A 15,262-nucleotide genomic window follows, 5' to 3' on the forward strand; every position below is an offset into this window, starting at 1 on the left:
GATAAAATATTACCTGAATGATAAATTAATTTTGTTTTAGACTGAAAGTAGAAATGCAAGAATCTCAAAGAAGACAAGTAAACCTCACTGACAGACTAAAGGTTTTTCTACTTAATGCGTATCCTATTTTATAAAGTACCTAGTAAGTTTTTTTTTGTCCGTTAAGATCTCACTTGATTTAGCTCATTTCAGGAAAGCATCACATACATCTTAGGAATAGGTTTAGGTTATTTCATTTACAAATTTGAGCCTTTGGGTTGTGTTTTGTTATTTTCTCTTCTCGTGGCAGTTCACTCTCTTAAAAAGGTATAACTAAAATTACTTTTAAGGAGAAGGTCATTTTACACAGGGGCGATTTCTTTGGAGTGTGGTGGTTCACTCTCCTCACACAGAACTTCACTGTAAAAGAGATCCATATCGGTTCAGCGGTTAGGTCCTTCTCAATACTAAAAAATAGTGATAGTCAAACACACACATATCATGCTACTTTGAAGCAGCTTATAGCACCTAATAAAAAATAACGTCTTACAATACAAATTACCAATGATAAGCCAGTACACATTCTACCATTGCATTGGTCAATTACAATGTATACTGGCCTATCATTGGTCATTTGATTGTATAAAGTCATTTTTGTTAGGCACTATAAGTTTCCTTGCTACTTTTATTTAAGATTTGATAAAAACTATACAAAGTTGTTCAAATTATCTTTTTATGCTTTTTATAAAACTTTTAATGCTTTAGGACAAAGTTATGAAGTATAGGAGAGAGGCACTAGAAAGCAGGGGCGAACTTGATGCTTTGAAACGGAAATCTCGGGAGGATGCTAAAGTCATAGCTGAGCTTCAATCTGATCTAGAACAAGAGAGAAAAAGTAATTCGGTGTTAAAGGTATATTTTGTTTAGGCAAGGCTTTTCTATAAATTGGGTATGACCTTGTGGGTAACGAATTGCTCTTAATGTATATTTTAACATGTTATTTTATTTTATGAAGATTCCTGTAATAATTGGTATAATCTTAACAGCTTAGCAAATCTTTAATCTTTAACAGAAAGTTAAATTGGAACGATATTTGGTAATATCCTCTTAGAATTTTTTTTTCAATTTTGAAAATTTGAGTACTCCCCCCCCCCCCTTCTAAGAGGAGAACGTCCGATATTTTCTATAATAGTTATTTCTCGCATCGAATTATAAACAGCTTTCCGCGGGGCTAAAAAAACTAGTTTTAATCTTATGATTGTACATTTTTATATTTGTAGAAAGCTGGATATAATACGATGCTAGACATAGTTTTTTCGTATGGATGAGAACCGGTTCTCATCCACCGGATTCGAATGATACGAGAATAGTTATTTCTCGTATCGTATTATAAACGGCTTTCCGCGGATATAGAATGTACAATTATAAGATTAAAACTAGTTTTTTTAGCCCCGTGGTGCCGAAGGCACCGGCTAAAAAAACTAGTTTTAATCTTATGATTGTACATTTCTATCGTCGTAGAAAACTGGATATAATACGATGCTAGACATAGTTTTTTCGTATGGATGAGAACCGGTTCCTATCCACCGGATTCGAATGAATACGAGAAAATATTTGAAAGATTTTTATTAGTAAAATGACGTATATATATTATGTATTTTGTATGTGATATTTAAAGGATTATTATTTAAAATTCTAGATTTTTCTAGATGGTAACAGAGTTAAACTTAAAAATATCAATATTTTCTTTAAAACATTGTAACTATACATATTTAGCGGATTCGCCCCTCGAGGCCTCTAGAACAAGTAAGGTGGAGGGGGAAAATGGCTCTTCCTTCACTTGTAAATCAATTTCTAAAAAGAAAAGTAAAACTCTTTTGAAGGGGGCATTTTTAATATGGTTGGTTTCTTTTGGAAGGGTTATGGTACCCTCCCCCCCAAAATACCTATAAACCTTGCCAAGACCTATGAGACACAGATCCTGTTTCTCATATATAAGTACTATATGTAATATGTATATATTTTTTTCAGAAAGAAAACGTAGAATTAAATGGGTATAAAACAAGGTAAAGTAAAGCATGATTTTTGTTGTTTTTATCTCCATTTTTTGCATGTGTTATTTTTTATATTTGCATTGAATATTTTGCACTTTACAGGAAAGAAAAAAAATAGTGGATGCGCTTATAAATGTATTATATAGTTATGTGTGACTCAGGGAGGTAGGGGTCAGTAGAATAAAGTTTTAAAAACACATTTCATCATTCGCCAGTCTGAAATCTTTGGTACTTTTGTTAGATTTTGAATTGTTGGAAGAAACCTTTAGAGTCAAAACTTTTCGACCAATAGTTTGATCTACAAAAGTGGATATCATTTTTGCATAATTGGAGGTGTACAAAAATTATTGTCCATTGTCTTATCCCTTAAAATCCCTGGGTGTACCCATATCTTAACAGATATTAAAATCTACCAAACAAGTATAGCAGGTAGGGAAACCTAACTAACTTTTATAATTGCATCACTTTATCAAATTACAGATTAAATGTAGACATAGATTTGAACAATTTACATATAAGAATCCCTTTTTTTAAATCGAGTAATTCATTTATATAAGTTGGAACTTTCTGACTTTTAATTAATTCAAGTTTTTGCGTATATGAGTGTTGAAATCAAGGCTCGGCAGCCGCCCTTCAGTTGCAAATAAGCCTCAAACCTAAACCCGTTTGTATGCTTTGAATTTCTTTTGAAAATAGAGATATCCATATATGGATTAATTGATTTATAAAAATGTAAAAAGTTTATTTTCTTGGGGCTTAAATGCGACTTGAAATGCATTTATATGGGCATATTGTTATCTTTTAAAATATCTTATTTTAACATACAAATGTTTAATTAAGAGTAGCTGTACTTCTAAAAGTTTCAGACTTTACTTTATGACACTATAAACGATACTATATTATGATTATACAAAAACTTTAATATTTTTTTTACAACAAAAACTATATTTAAGTAAAAAAGTAATTTAAAGTTTGAGGTGCAGTGCCATTACAAACAAGGATGACAACATCCATAAAAGAAAAGTCCAACCAATAAAAATTGCAGGAACGGAGGGGACATTGGGCTGTTATTTAGTCGCCAAAGTTTTATAATGTTGTTTCTAATTCTTTAACTCTACTACTTTATTGAATTTTGCTTGGTTGGTTTATAAAGTTGAATGACGAAATGTTTCAATTAATATTGCAATCTACAGAATGAGTAGTTTTTGTGAATCCTCAATGGGGATGTACAATGAACATACTTAATTTTGACATTCTGGATTATAGATGACTTTCTTACAATGATTAGAGAGTTACTACGCTTTCTAATTTATGCCTACAATTACAGGAATCTTCATGCTAATTTTGAAAATGATAGTATGCCTAAATTAATAATCTATTACCGACGGACGGTACGACCCTACATGTAGAAAAGCGATGCTTTAAAAACGTTTAGGATAGTGTCCTTTATATGCATCTAGTAGTCAAAGGCAAGACCAGTGCACCGATATGGTTCTCCTTAACAATAAACTAAATTTACATAAATAAAATAGTGTGCATGATTTTTAAGAAATAAATATATAGTAAAAATGTAAATTTATTAAAACCTATTGTCCTAAATCTAAAAAAATGAGACTAAGAACAGGATTTTTTTTGGAATAATGTGATTAGGTTAGCCTTGTGAAAAAGAATCGTTATTAAATCTATGATTTATTTATAAGAAAATAAATGACCAAGCTCTATGTAAAAACGCAAGAGAAAAAATCCACTTTTTTGATAGTAAAGTATCTAAAAGTAGGTCACCTTATTTATTTATATTTTATATTTTACACTTGATTGAATAGAATTTTTTATTATCAATTTAATTATACTGCAACATAAAAGATTTATCATTTCACTGAAATACTATTAAACTAAGCTACTTTATAATTAAGTCAGTCTGTTTGACCGAGATAACTTATGAATATAGACACAAAATATATATTAAAATGTTTGCATAAAATTTATGCATTTTAGAAATAAAGAAGTTTATAAGTTTGAAATCAAATAAAGATTGTTTTTGCTGACATATGTCGATTAAACAAGAATTAAGGAAATCATCGTCCATATGAAGTTCAAATCAAACCTTTAAATTTGTTTTAAATGATTTCTTATTTTTATACCTAAATTAAATATCAATGTATTTTATTCTTTTTTTCATCTGAAATAAAGGACGTTCAAGCTTTTTTGTTGAGGAGAGGAGGTTAATATGAAGGACATAAAAGGTTTGAGAAAGGGGTAATCTAATATATTTTTCCAAAAATGTTTTAAGGTAAAATTATGGATTTTAAAATTTTAGGGAGGTAAATAAACACCCCTTTACCCCATCCCCCTTGACGTTTATGCATAAGTAGATTATAATTAAGTTTAATTTTTTAATAAAACTGTTTTTGTTTTGCTATAAATAGATTTGCTTTAGGAGTGAATTGTTGGAGTTGGACAATGTGAAGAAAATCCATGAAAATATGAAGAAATTAAGATCTGAATATTGTCAGCTAAAAACTACCAGCTACAAAGATCTAGACAGGTACAGATAACAATGGCATAATATTTTATATTTATAAGGGTATCCGAAGCCGCCAATTGATAAAATATGCAGTTGCCATTTATCAGCGGCCTTTACTCTATATTGTTGGTCACTGGCAGTCGTACCTGATTCCATTTTATTAAATTGTAGCTGCAAGTATTCTAACAATCTATATCCGTATAAAACCTGCTATTTTAAAACGCGCAGTGTTTTTTTACAATTATGGTCGGACTGGAATCTCTTATCTTTAATCTATGCATGTTAGAACCTTTCTATCCATTTCAAACCTTGCTTGGTGATTCCAGAAAAGTTTATGTTAGTTTAAAAAGCATATCAACTCTAAAATCAATTTGTCCAGTCAATTTATTGTTGATGGCTCTACATCATCAAATTATGCACAACTTACCTTTTCAGATTTCTTTATCGCTGTAAGCAACGCCAAATAACGGTGCAACGGCGATAAAATTACTTTCAATCTACCTAAATTTAAAAGTTGAACATCATTGATTTTGAGCGTGTCTTGTTAAAGAAAATACAAAATAAGATATTTTTTTGTAGATTAAGACAAGAATTTGATGAAATCTCCAAACAGACCTTGACAGCGTTTAGACAACTACCCGTGGGACAGATATCCTCCCACCAGGGGGCAGCGAATAACAAGATGTCACCGGGAGTTGACGAACTTGACAGAAGCATCGGACAGGTTAGAAAAGGTTGATGACATAAAAAAAAACCTGATACCCCCATCCAAATTTTTTTTTAAATAAGTAAAAGATAGTAGGGAAAAGGAATGACGAAGCCTAATCTGTCCCACTTTTGAGCAAGACGATTCCTATATGACGTCATAGAAAGGGAAAAGAAAAAGGGAAGGAAGGAAGAAAATCTCTTCAAAAGAGATGGGTGAAAAGGGAATCGTCTTGCTCAAAAGTGGGACAGATTGGGCTTTGCAAAGGAATTTTTCCTATGCCTAATTCTTGCTGGGTCAATACCTGCTTGAACTTTACCTTCAGTTCCCTAACACTACGAGGCTACTAGGTACCAAAATCCCCTTATTTTCAATTTATCTACAAATAAAGTGTTCAAGAATGGAACTATTAACAACAGTTTTATATTATCCCCCGCGTTTATAATTATATAACGGCTTAGAGCGCAAAGTGCAATTTTGACGGATTTAAAATTCTGTTCTTTTACTTGTGTATGAACTGAGCTGTCAGGCAGACAATGATTGAACTAATGCAGTAAAATAAACCATTAGTACTTAATACAAACTTCATACTTTATATTGTTTAATGGATTCGCCACTTAGTTCTTGTATAGAATTAACAGCAGGAATTGAGTTTGTATATACCAAAAGATCTCGCTAATTGCTAGACCAATAAAGGCTTTCCATATCTTCAAATAAAATTAATTACGAGGTCCATGTCTAAACTTTTAATGTCATAAAGTAATCCTGCACAATTCCCCCTGCTGTATTAATGTCTTAGATTTAATAAATTATGGTCAAATACTCTGCTTAAGTCAATCTTTCAAAATGTATATATTCAATTACAAATAGAAACATAGAAAAGTATATACAGGGTGTCACTCGTAAACTGTTTTTTTTGAACGCCTATTACTCTTAATATTTGAGCTATCTTAGTAAAATAAAAAGTTTTTGGCAGCCTACTACTAACCATTTTATGGGATAATGATGAAAAAATCCACAAAATAAACAGGAAAAAATCTACGAGGTAGTACATTAAGCGTTTAAAAAAAACAGTTTACGAGGGACACCCTGTACTATAAAGTAGACGAATTATAGTTACGTGTTTAAGCTTAAAGATTGATTGAAATAGAATATTTGAAATTTAGGTATTGACTGTAAACGACAACATAACATCTAAAGATGTCGGACCATCAGAGAAATTATCCAAGGAAGTCAGGTTTTCTGGCCTTACCTGGAACCTGGCAGATGCTAGGAAGTATTCCAGCACTGGCAACCTGGCAAATCAACATAATGACCAGGTAAGAGTTATAAGCTGCGCATTTTCATGAAGTACCCAGTTGACCTGTAATACCCAGGTTATATTGGGATCTCTGAAAAACACCTACATTAACCTACGATAAACGTCAAAATAGATTCTTCTTTCTTCAAAAACTTTGTTTTTTAATTAATTTTTTTAAGGGCGAAACTATCTACATTATATTTATATAACAGCTCATTTACATTGGAATACTTAAACTCTCAAATGAATTTTGTTATTATGAATTTTGCAAAAAAAAAAGTAAAGTATATTACTATACTTGTTTGTTAAATATTATTATTGCAATTCAAAAGCCCATTATTGCATTTTTCTCAGATCCTATGTTAAAAAATTGCATTTTATTTTGATACTATCTTTTGGAATTTCCGTTTATTATGCCATGATTCAATAGACGACAAGGTAAATAAAAAAAAGAAAATATTTCTTCAAAAACATTGTCCTTTCCAAAAAAAAATTCTCAAAAACTTATTAATTGACTTTGATATTTTTACACTTTTATGATTTATCTTTATATTGTTTGTAAAGAACTTTGGGATCATGGCCAAATTACAAATATAAATATTACATTTTTTTCTAACCCTTCAAATGTTAGTACTAATATTCATTAACTCAAAATAAATTTATCCTTATTGACTGATTCTAAGTTTGCCTACCTAACAACACGACTAGGTTGGATTTTTTTGGTGAAAATCCGTTAACTGCAAACCAATAAAACCTAATTAATGTAAATTTTCACTTAGCAGTATAGGTCTAAAATTTAATTTGTTGCATATAAATTAGTGATTTGGTATTTTAGTCTTGATCTAAAATGATTTTTGTGTCCCCAGGTGCAGATAACGATGGATTACCTGAAGAGTAAACTTGAAACTGTGAAACGAAGTGAGTCAAAGTGGAAGTCAACTACTATGGATTTGGAAACTGATTTGGCTAAGACCAGGTAACTGTCAGAAACTTAGTAATGGTTAGAGCAACACCTTCTTCACACTAAATATTTGAAAATGTTAAACAATGTTAGGGTGGGTCGATTTTCGAATTGGATGGAAGATGATTAAATTCCCTCAACAGCTTATGTTGTCATAAGATGAGATAACGAATGAGAGGTCAACATAAGTTTTACCATTAGTTAATTACAGTGTATACTGGCCTCTCATTGGTTATTTTATCGTATGATGTCATAATCTGTTGAGGGACTTTAATCATCTTCATGGGATGAGATAAAAAATAGTCAATCATTTTATAAAACATGAAAAAGATGATTATATTCCATTGAAACATTTAAAACCTTTCAGTTTAATATATGAATTATGGGCTGAGATTCGATCCCTTCACCCACCCAACAATAATAATAGCTAGGGAAGGGATAGAAAGCAATTGAAATATATTCTGAAATTCTCTTATCAAAATATATGATATCTTTTTTAGGTTTGACTTACAAATGGTGAGAAAAGAAAAAGATAATCTTGATTCGGATCTTCAACATTTAAGGAAATCAAGTTTATCTGAATGTTAATGCGATCAGATACATCCATAGTATAACAGACAAAGTTTAGAGTTCCCTAATAAAGCATTTAAAAAAAGAAAATTTTTCAAAATCTATTTCTAAATTTGATATTTCACATTGCATGTTTGAAGATTAATAAAGATTTTTCATACTTCATGCAATTTTACAAGGACGATTAAGTAACAAAATAAAAAGAGTTTTAAGACATTTTATATTTTGTAGCAAGAACCAGAGATTTTTGGGGTTAGACACTGGATGATAGGTCGATGAATATTCCCTCATCTGTAGTTTAAAATAAGTTGTTGTAATGTTTGAACGCTGATAATCTGAACAAACTAATGAGGATAAATAGATGATCAAAAAAAAATTTAATCCTATTAATGTGAGATCGTGTTGATAAGATATTGTCCCTTATTTCACCGAGTAAGAGTCCAGTTTTGTTTCTTAATGCTATTATTGTATCAACATAAGACTGTCAATATTGTGTTAAGAACTCTACCAAAAATACTGAAAATAAACTTGAATATTGTAGGCACAGACATAAAGAATTAACCCGACAGAAAGATGATCTAAAACACACAAACTTCAGTCTACAAGAGGAAAGTGAACGTCTTGATAAACAGCTTAAAGAAAGCGATTACAAGGCAGAAAAGTTTGAAAGAAAAACAGAATTACTCCACAAGCAAATTATTTCATTGAATGCAATGGTCAGCTCCATAGAAAATGAATCATTGGACAAGAGTACAAAGTTAGAATATCTAGAGAAGGAAAACAGAAGACTGGAGGAACAAGTGCATGCGTTGAAAGAAAGTCTGGTGTCGTCTACAGATTCAGATTCTTTGACGTATGAATTTAAGAATATTTGCCATGAAGAAATGATTGAGAGTAAGAATACAAAGATTATTGAGAATACTGAGATAGAATACAAGTAAGTATTTAGTTTTTATTCATTGCTAAGCCCTCAGAGGTCTCTTGGGGTATATGACGGTTCCCGGCCCCCCAAAACTTCTCTTTCAATCTTTAAATTAATTTCCAAAGGGGGATGCTATTTTTTTTATGAGTGATTTTTAAGGAGTTATCATCCAACAAAATAATTAAAAACCTCCCCATGACCTGTAGGAAGCTCAACTGTAAAGGAATATCATATTGGTTAAGCAGTTAGCATTATCCTTTGCGATATCCTCATATGTTTTTTTTAGTTTGAATATTAGAATATTATAGGGATGTAGAGACAGGACCTTTATGGATCTTTATTACTTTGGTTTGATTATTTCGGATACTAGTCAGGATGAGGCCACCGCAGGTTTACTCCTTGCAGGTGTTTGGGAAATTTACAATTTTTTTTATTTAAATAAGGGACAAAATAATTAAAAAATATGTATTTCTTTTTCTTTTAGGCAAGAAATAATTAACAGAGATATTACTGAGTCGAAACTAAAGTCTGATTTAGCGAATTCTGAAATCACAATAGCTGATTTAAAACAAGAACTTCAGGTAAAAACATAGGTTTACTTAATTCATTGGTGTGGCTAAATAAATATGCCTTTTTCTATGATGGTATACAAAAAGGGGCATAAGAATGAAATAAGTGAGAGATTGATTTTAGGAATTTTAACAAGAATATTTTATAGTCCCATGACTTTGCATACATCTTAAGTAAGAAAAAGTTAATTTTTCTTGTTTACTAAATTATTAGTGATACAAAATTTGTCTTTAGGAATACGAGTCTACGATGATAAATTTTGAGAATGATATAAAATCTTTACAATGGGAGCTGAGGGATAAAACAGAACTTGTTGCTAGTCTAGAGATTAACCTTAAGGTGAGCATAATTATGAAGCGCTGCTTTTCTTTAACTAGGCCCTGCAGCATAAATGGTTTCATTATAACAACAGATTGTCATTTACTCTAATAAAGTAAACCTTGTGGTCGGCCTAAAAAAAACATCCACTGCTATCATAATGAACGATCTGACCAATAAATGATACATGTTAGCAACTTAAATTAATATTTTTCCTCTGTCATAATATCCACGTATATTCTTCATCCAGTAGTAAATAGGATTTAAGCTAGAAACAATAAATATTTTCATTAGTGCCTTCAACTTACAGGCACGGAAGACACCTAACTTTATTGAGACACCCAACTTTATTGAGATACAATAATTCATAGTAATGAGATTATGGGTCAAGGCATTATGCCAACACTAGTTTTTTATATTTAGTTACTATTTTTAACCTCCCCAGTATGTCATATATCTAAATTTTGTTCTATTTAAGGAAACCCGTCTAGAGAAAGCTAGAAGTGAGAGCCTGTGTGAAAGCCTCCAGCAAAAGGTTGACCTAGCTGAAGACAAAGCTTTCCAACTTATGGATAAATTAGAGGTAATCTAACAAAATTTTAAATAAGTATTTTGTCTGTTTGTGAGTCTGACAAACTTTTGTTAATGTTTACGAATATTCCCATCAATGACATGATTATTACATCCCCCTAATCCTTTAGTCTTATCATTAAAAGCTACCTTTTATGTTTTACTTTGAGAACAATAGACACAAAAAATTAGCGTTTACAGCATTAAATTTTATTTTTCAAAAAGGAAAACAAAAAAAACCGTGGGGTTGGGTCAGCTTTTTTTCTAAGGAGGGCGATGGTACCACCTCAAAAATAATTTTAAACCATCCCTAGAACCTTGGAGCTATGCTCCAATAAATCCTTTCTATTTATTTTAGTCTCAAAGAAAAGATCTACAAGAGTTATCAAATGAACTACAGGAGAAAAATTCTGAATATCAAGACAAACTTTCTGCTAGAGATAAAGAAATCAATGATTGTAAGAGAATTATCAGAGAACTTGAATCTGATAGAAAATCTTATGAAGCAAACAAAAATTCTATGGATGAATTGATTGCTGCTAATCTTGAGCTAGAGGATAGATTGAATGATAAAGAGGAGCAAACTAAAAATTTAACAAAGCTAAATGATAATCTTAAATCTGATTGTTTTAATCTGAGAAATGAAGTAAACAAAGTAAATGACGACCTAGCTACTTTAAAAGACAATGAAAAAGATCTTGACAAGCAGATTAAAATGTTGACAAATGAAAATGAATCTATCAAAGATTTATTCAAGAAAGAATCTGATTTGATACGAACACAACTATTAATGGAAAAAGAAAATGATTTGCGAGGAGTTGTGGATAAATATGAAACAGAAAAGAAAGGTCTAAAGGATGAAATAGAGTTCTGTAATCATATTATCAATAATCTAAACACAAGATATGGAGAAGCGTTGGATATGCTTGAGAAAGCAAATATTTCTGTGCCAACTTCTGATAACATTCTTTCAGGTTGGGTTTTATTCTTGTTTGTAGAGTACGTCCGTGCGAAAAACCAATAAATCATAATAAGTCACTTGAGAAGGAAGAACTAGTCCACAGATTAGTGGATGGTAATATTTTTGATATTATATTTACTATTTCATAAGATGTTCATGTTACTGTTTTATTTCTGTGCATAATTACTTTGTAATAGTTTTAGGTTTTTACTTTGCAACCTAGGCCCGAAGGGCTACATCCCTTCATTTTAGAGGGAGGGGGATGGGGTGGTGGACAAGTATTCAAAACTTTTGATTTTCTAAAAATATTTTTGTTTTTTAATATTTTCTAATGTTCGTGTACTGCTGATTGCCAAATAGCTCAAAACATGCCCTGGATACAAAAAAAAATTCTAAAACCTGTGATGATAGATAATGTAGCTCATGAGATCTTAAAGGACATATAGTTAGACAGAAGAACTTATAGAATCCTGCTTCTTTAGCTCTTATGGTCAAAAAAAAATATAAATATTTTCAGAGGAAGAGTTAGAAGATTTGAGAAATCAGCTGGAAAATTTGAAGAAACAATTGAAGACTGAAGAAACTGAACATTACTATGAAGGAATTGTTTTTTTTTAAATTCATAAAACAAGGGTTAATTTATATATAAAAGATTAGAAGGGGAGCGGTACCCTTATATCTAATTCCATTCTTATTACAGCTAGATGCCTAAAACTGCTATGGGGTTTCATATTATTTTTGCTGTTTTTTTATAATTAAAAAAAACTATAAAATCAGTTGAAAGAAGTAAAACTGAACTCAACCATGCCAAATCAAGAATAACTTGCTTAGAAGATGAACTGCACGACATCACAAAGAAATTTGAAGTTGACAAAGAGAATCTAAATGATGAAATAAGTCAGCTTAAGGAGATAAATAACGAGATGAATCTAAAGATTTGCGTCTTCCTTGAACAACTTTCTGAATATAAGAATCATGTTGAAAAACTTAAGTTAGAGCTTCAATATTCAAGGTATAAAATATCTTTATTCCAGTTGTTTGGTTACAGTATGAGCCCAAATCCCATCATAACAAGGATGACAGCATCCATAAAAGCGAAGCACTGAATCGATAGGACAATTCTAACATGCCTAAATTAACGAAAAAAGCTATCCCTTACGGACGGACGGGCGTACGGATTTTAAAAAGAGACTAAAATTTGCCTACTAATTCTATGTATTCTTAAAAATTGGAAATGGTGTGTTTTATTAAATGCTTAGTTGCACAAACAAGGACTAGCTTCATGTCATTTGGTTGTATTTGCTGCAAGTTTTGATTAATATTAGTTGATAGAATTGTTAATTTTTCTATAAAAGGATTTCTCAGTGTTTGTCTGTCTGTCTGTAACGAGGGATCTATATGGTTCTCCTTTACAATGTAGCTTCTCATAGGTCCTGGGAAGGTTTAGAATTATTTTGGGGGAGTCTACCACCAATCTCTGAAGGGATGTTGCCCAAAAAATTGCAATTAATCCCAACCAACCCACACCTTGAATGCCTTTAAAAGGCCTCTAGGGGTGTATCCTCTCATTAAATATATTTCAGGAAAAGAATCGAAGAATTAGAGGAAGAGAAAGATAAGTATAGAAGTGACATTGAACATTTACATAACAGCCTTCTTGAAGCCGAGAAAATGAACCATCAAGCTGCCCTAGACAAGGATAGAAAGGTTGAAAGCCTGGAGTCTAAGCTGGAGGCTGTGAGTGTGAAAGAGAAGCAGGCTATCTCAGAGCTTACTGTAATTAAAGAGGACTTGGTTATTGCAAATCAGGATTATAGGTAATCATATATTCTAAAGAGATGTAAAGCATAAAAACCTTATTTTATACCATGATATTAAACTAGTTGCATCACCAAGGAAAGGACGGGGGAGGTTAGTAAAACCTTCAAAAGATATTGTCAAAGCTTTTCTGAAAAGTTTACACCATTTCCCTAAAAGTAAACCCTATGTAAAACTCAACAATCTTCGAAATCTAAAATTATTATCAATTATTAGATTGGGCAGAAATTTCAAACGTACGGACAAGATCTTGTAGCTAAATTACTATACCAGTTTAATATTTTACACCTTGTTTTAGTGCTCGGATGAATGAAATAGAAAAGTTGGAGAAGCAAGTGATAGAGCTGAAGCTTGAGTTAGACAGATATAAGAATGATAAATCAGAGGATAAATCTTTGAGGTAATATTTTTGTCCAGTTTGGCTTTAAAACCGATTAATATCTACAGAATTTGAACTGGTTTTCAGCCAAACTGAAAAATCATGCATGGCATCGTATTACAGTTGTTTTTCTACTAATAAGAATATAAAAAATCTTAAAATTAATACCAGTTTTGTTAGCCAGGTCCTGAGGCCAATTAGGGCTATCAAAACTGGTTCTTATCTTATAATTTCATTACCCAAGGAAAGCTGTCTATAAAGGATGCTATTAGTAACTATTTATATTTTATCCCTGTGAAATATAAATTTATGACAAAATAAACTTTTGTTTGTCCGTTAAAAAAAAGATAATTGTTGTGAGAAGTATTGTTGGAGCTCAGAGGCGTAGCTACAAGTCATTTAAAAGTCAGGGAAATAAAAATTCAGAAATTAATATTCAGAAAATATTATGTTGATAATAAATATATTCCATTCTTATAACATGCCCTAGTAATCTTTGCAGGTTAATGAGAACTGTGAATTGATTAAGCCTTCTAAATCCTCTAATATTGAAAAATGTATGCATGCAAATATTTATATTTTTTTAGTGAGGGAATGAACGCCAAACATGCTGAACTTGTCTATGAGAATAAAAAGTTGGAACAGGTAATAAAATCATAATTACTTTTTTAAACGTTATCCCTAAAAAGCCTTATTATCAGGGAGTAAGGGAGGGGACAATGGGCAGTTAATTCAATTTTATAGTTGTGACCCTTTAAGGTTGAAAACCCAGATATTTCCAGATAAAACAAGTATTTGCAATATAGCAACCTTTAGTGGAAATTTTTGACTTTTTGAATTGTTTTTAATTCGAAATGCACCATCCTTAAACTGATGCTATACCACAAGCCTTTAATTCTAGAGATCAAAACCCTTGTTTACAATTCATTTCCATAATTGTTATTATTTAAACTTCGGAAAATTAAGGAAACAGACCATTTTACTTTTACAACTTCTTTTACCCAAATTTTTTTATTGTATTTATTAAAAAGCTTAGACATGAAAAAGCCTTTAAATAATTATATTACAAAACTTACTAAAACAATTACCTTCCTACAGAACTTTTAACTCGAGTTATTTCATTTAACGAAATAAAAATGAGATACCTTGCGTCAAAATTTCATACTACATAAATAAAATAGTTGAGAACATAAGTACATCTTAATTTTAAAGATCTTAAGGTTTAAGTAACATATCTTAGGATAACTGGTAGATGCGCTCCTAGCATCCAGGACAGAAAAATAAAATAACACCATCTCGAGATTTTAATGATAAACAAATCTTGAACAACTCAGGACTTCGTGAATTTTCCCTAAAATTTTGAAATTAATCGGATCATTAATTACAGAAATATTAAGCTAAAGACAAAAAACTTTTGCCTTTACATTAAATCAATAAGAAACATCTAACATGTCTAAAGTAACGAAAAGAGCTAATCGTTACGGACGTACAAATGTGCGGGACCTAATTATAGGAAGGCTTTGCTCATAATAACTAATAATCTTAATATAATTTCTTTCTACAACGAACTAATCGGAATGAATTAACATTAAACAAGAATTAGATATAAAAAATGTAATGATTCAATTTA

The 15,262-nt window shown here is 31.0% G+C and overlaps 1 protein-coding gene across 1 annotated transcript in view; it reads left to right on the forward strand.

Annotated features, from left to right (window-relative positions):
• LOC145330737 (uncharacterized) overlaps nucleotides 1-15,262 on the forward strand; it is a 32,870-nt gene that overhangs the window by 4,182 nt on the left and 13,426 nt on the right. Inside the window, exons 3-20 of the mRNA XM_080175402.1 lie at nucleotides 41-101; nucleotides 745-891; nucleotides 2,011-2,045; nucleotides 4,471-4,578; nucleotides 5,137-5,281; nucleotides 6,430-6,582; nucleotides 7,430-7,539; nucleotides 8,025-8,107; nucleotides 8,575-9,031; nucleotides 9,501-9,597; nucleotides 9,821-9,925; nucleotides 10,383-10,487; nucleotides 10,833-11,448; nucleotides 11,953-12,034; nucleotides 12,211-12,447; nucleotides 13,019-13,252; nucleotides 13,552-13,653; nucleotides 14,220-14,277. Of these exons, the coding sequence (XP_080031528.1) occupies nucleotides 41-101; nucleotides 745-891; nucleotides 2,011-2,045; nucleotides 4,471-4,578; nucleotides 5,137-5,281; nucleotides 6,430-6,582; nucleotides 7,430-7,539; nucleotides 8,025-8,107; nucleotides 8,575-9,031; nucleotides 9,501-9,597; nucleotides 9,821-9,925; nucleotides 10,383-10,487; nucleotides 10,833-11,448; nucleotides 11,953-12,034; nucleotides 12,211-12,447; nucleotides 13,019-13,252; nucleotides 13,552-13,653; nucleotides 14,220-14,277 (2,935 nt within the window). The remainder of the gene's footprint in view (nucleotides 1-40; nucleotides 102-744; nucleotides 892-2,010; nucleotides 2,046-4,470; nucleotides 4,579-5,136; nucleotides 5,282-6,429; nucleotides 6,583-7,429; nucleotides 7,540-8,024; nucleotides 8,108-8,574; nucleotides 9,032-9,500; nucleotides 9,598-9,820; nucleotides 9,926-10,382; nucleotides 10,488-10,832; nucleotides 11,449-11,952; nucleotides 12,035-12,210; nucleotides 12,448-13,018; nucleotides 13,253-13,551; nucleotides 13,654-14,219; nucleotides 14,278-15,262) is intronic.

This window comes from Acartia tonsa, chromosome 10, assembly GCF_053477335.1.
Source record: "Acartia tonsa isolate MP-2025a chromosome 10, ASM5347733v1, whole genome shotgun sequence".
NCBI classification, from domain to species: Eukaryota; Metazoa; Arthropoda; class Copepoda; order Calanoida; family Acartiidae; genus Acartia; species Acartia tonsa.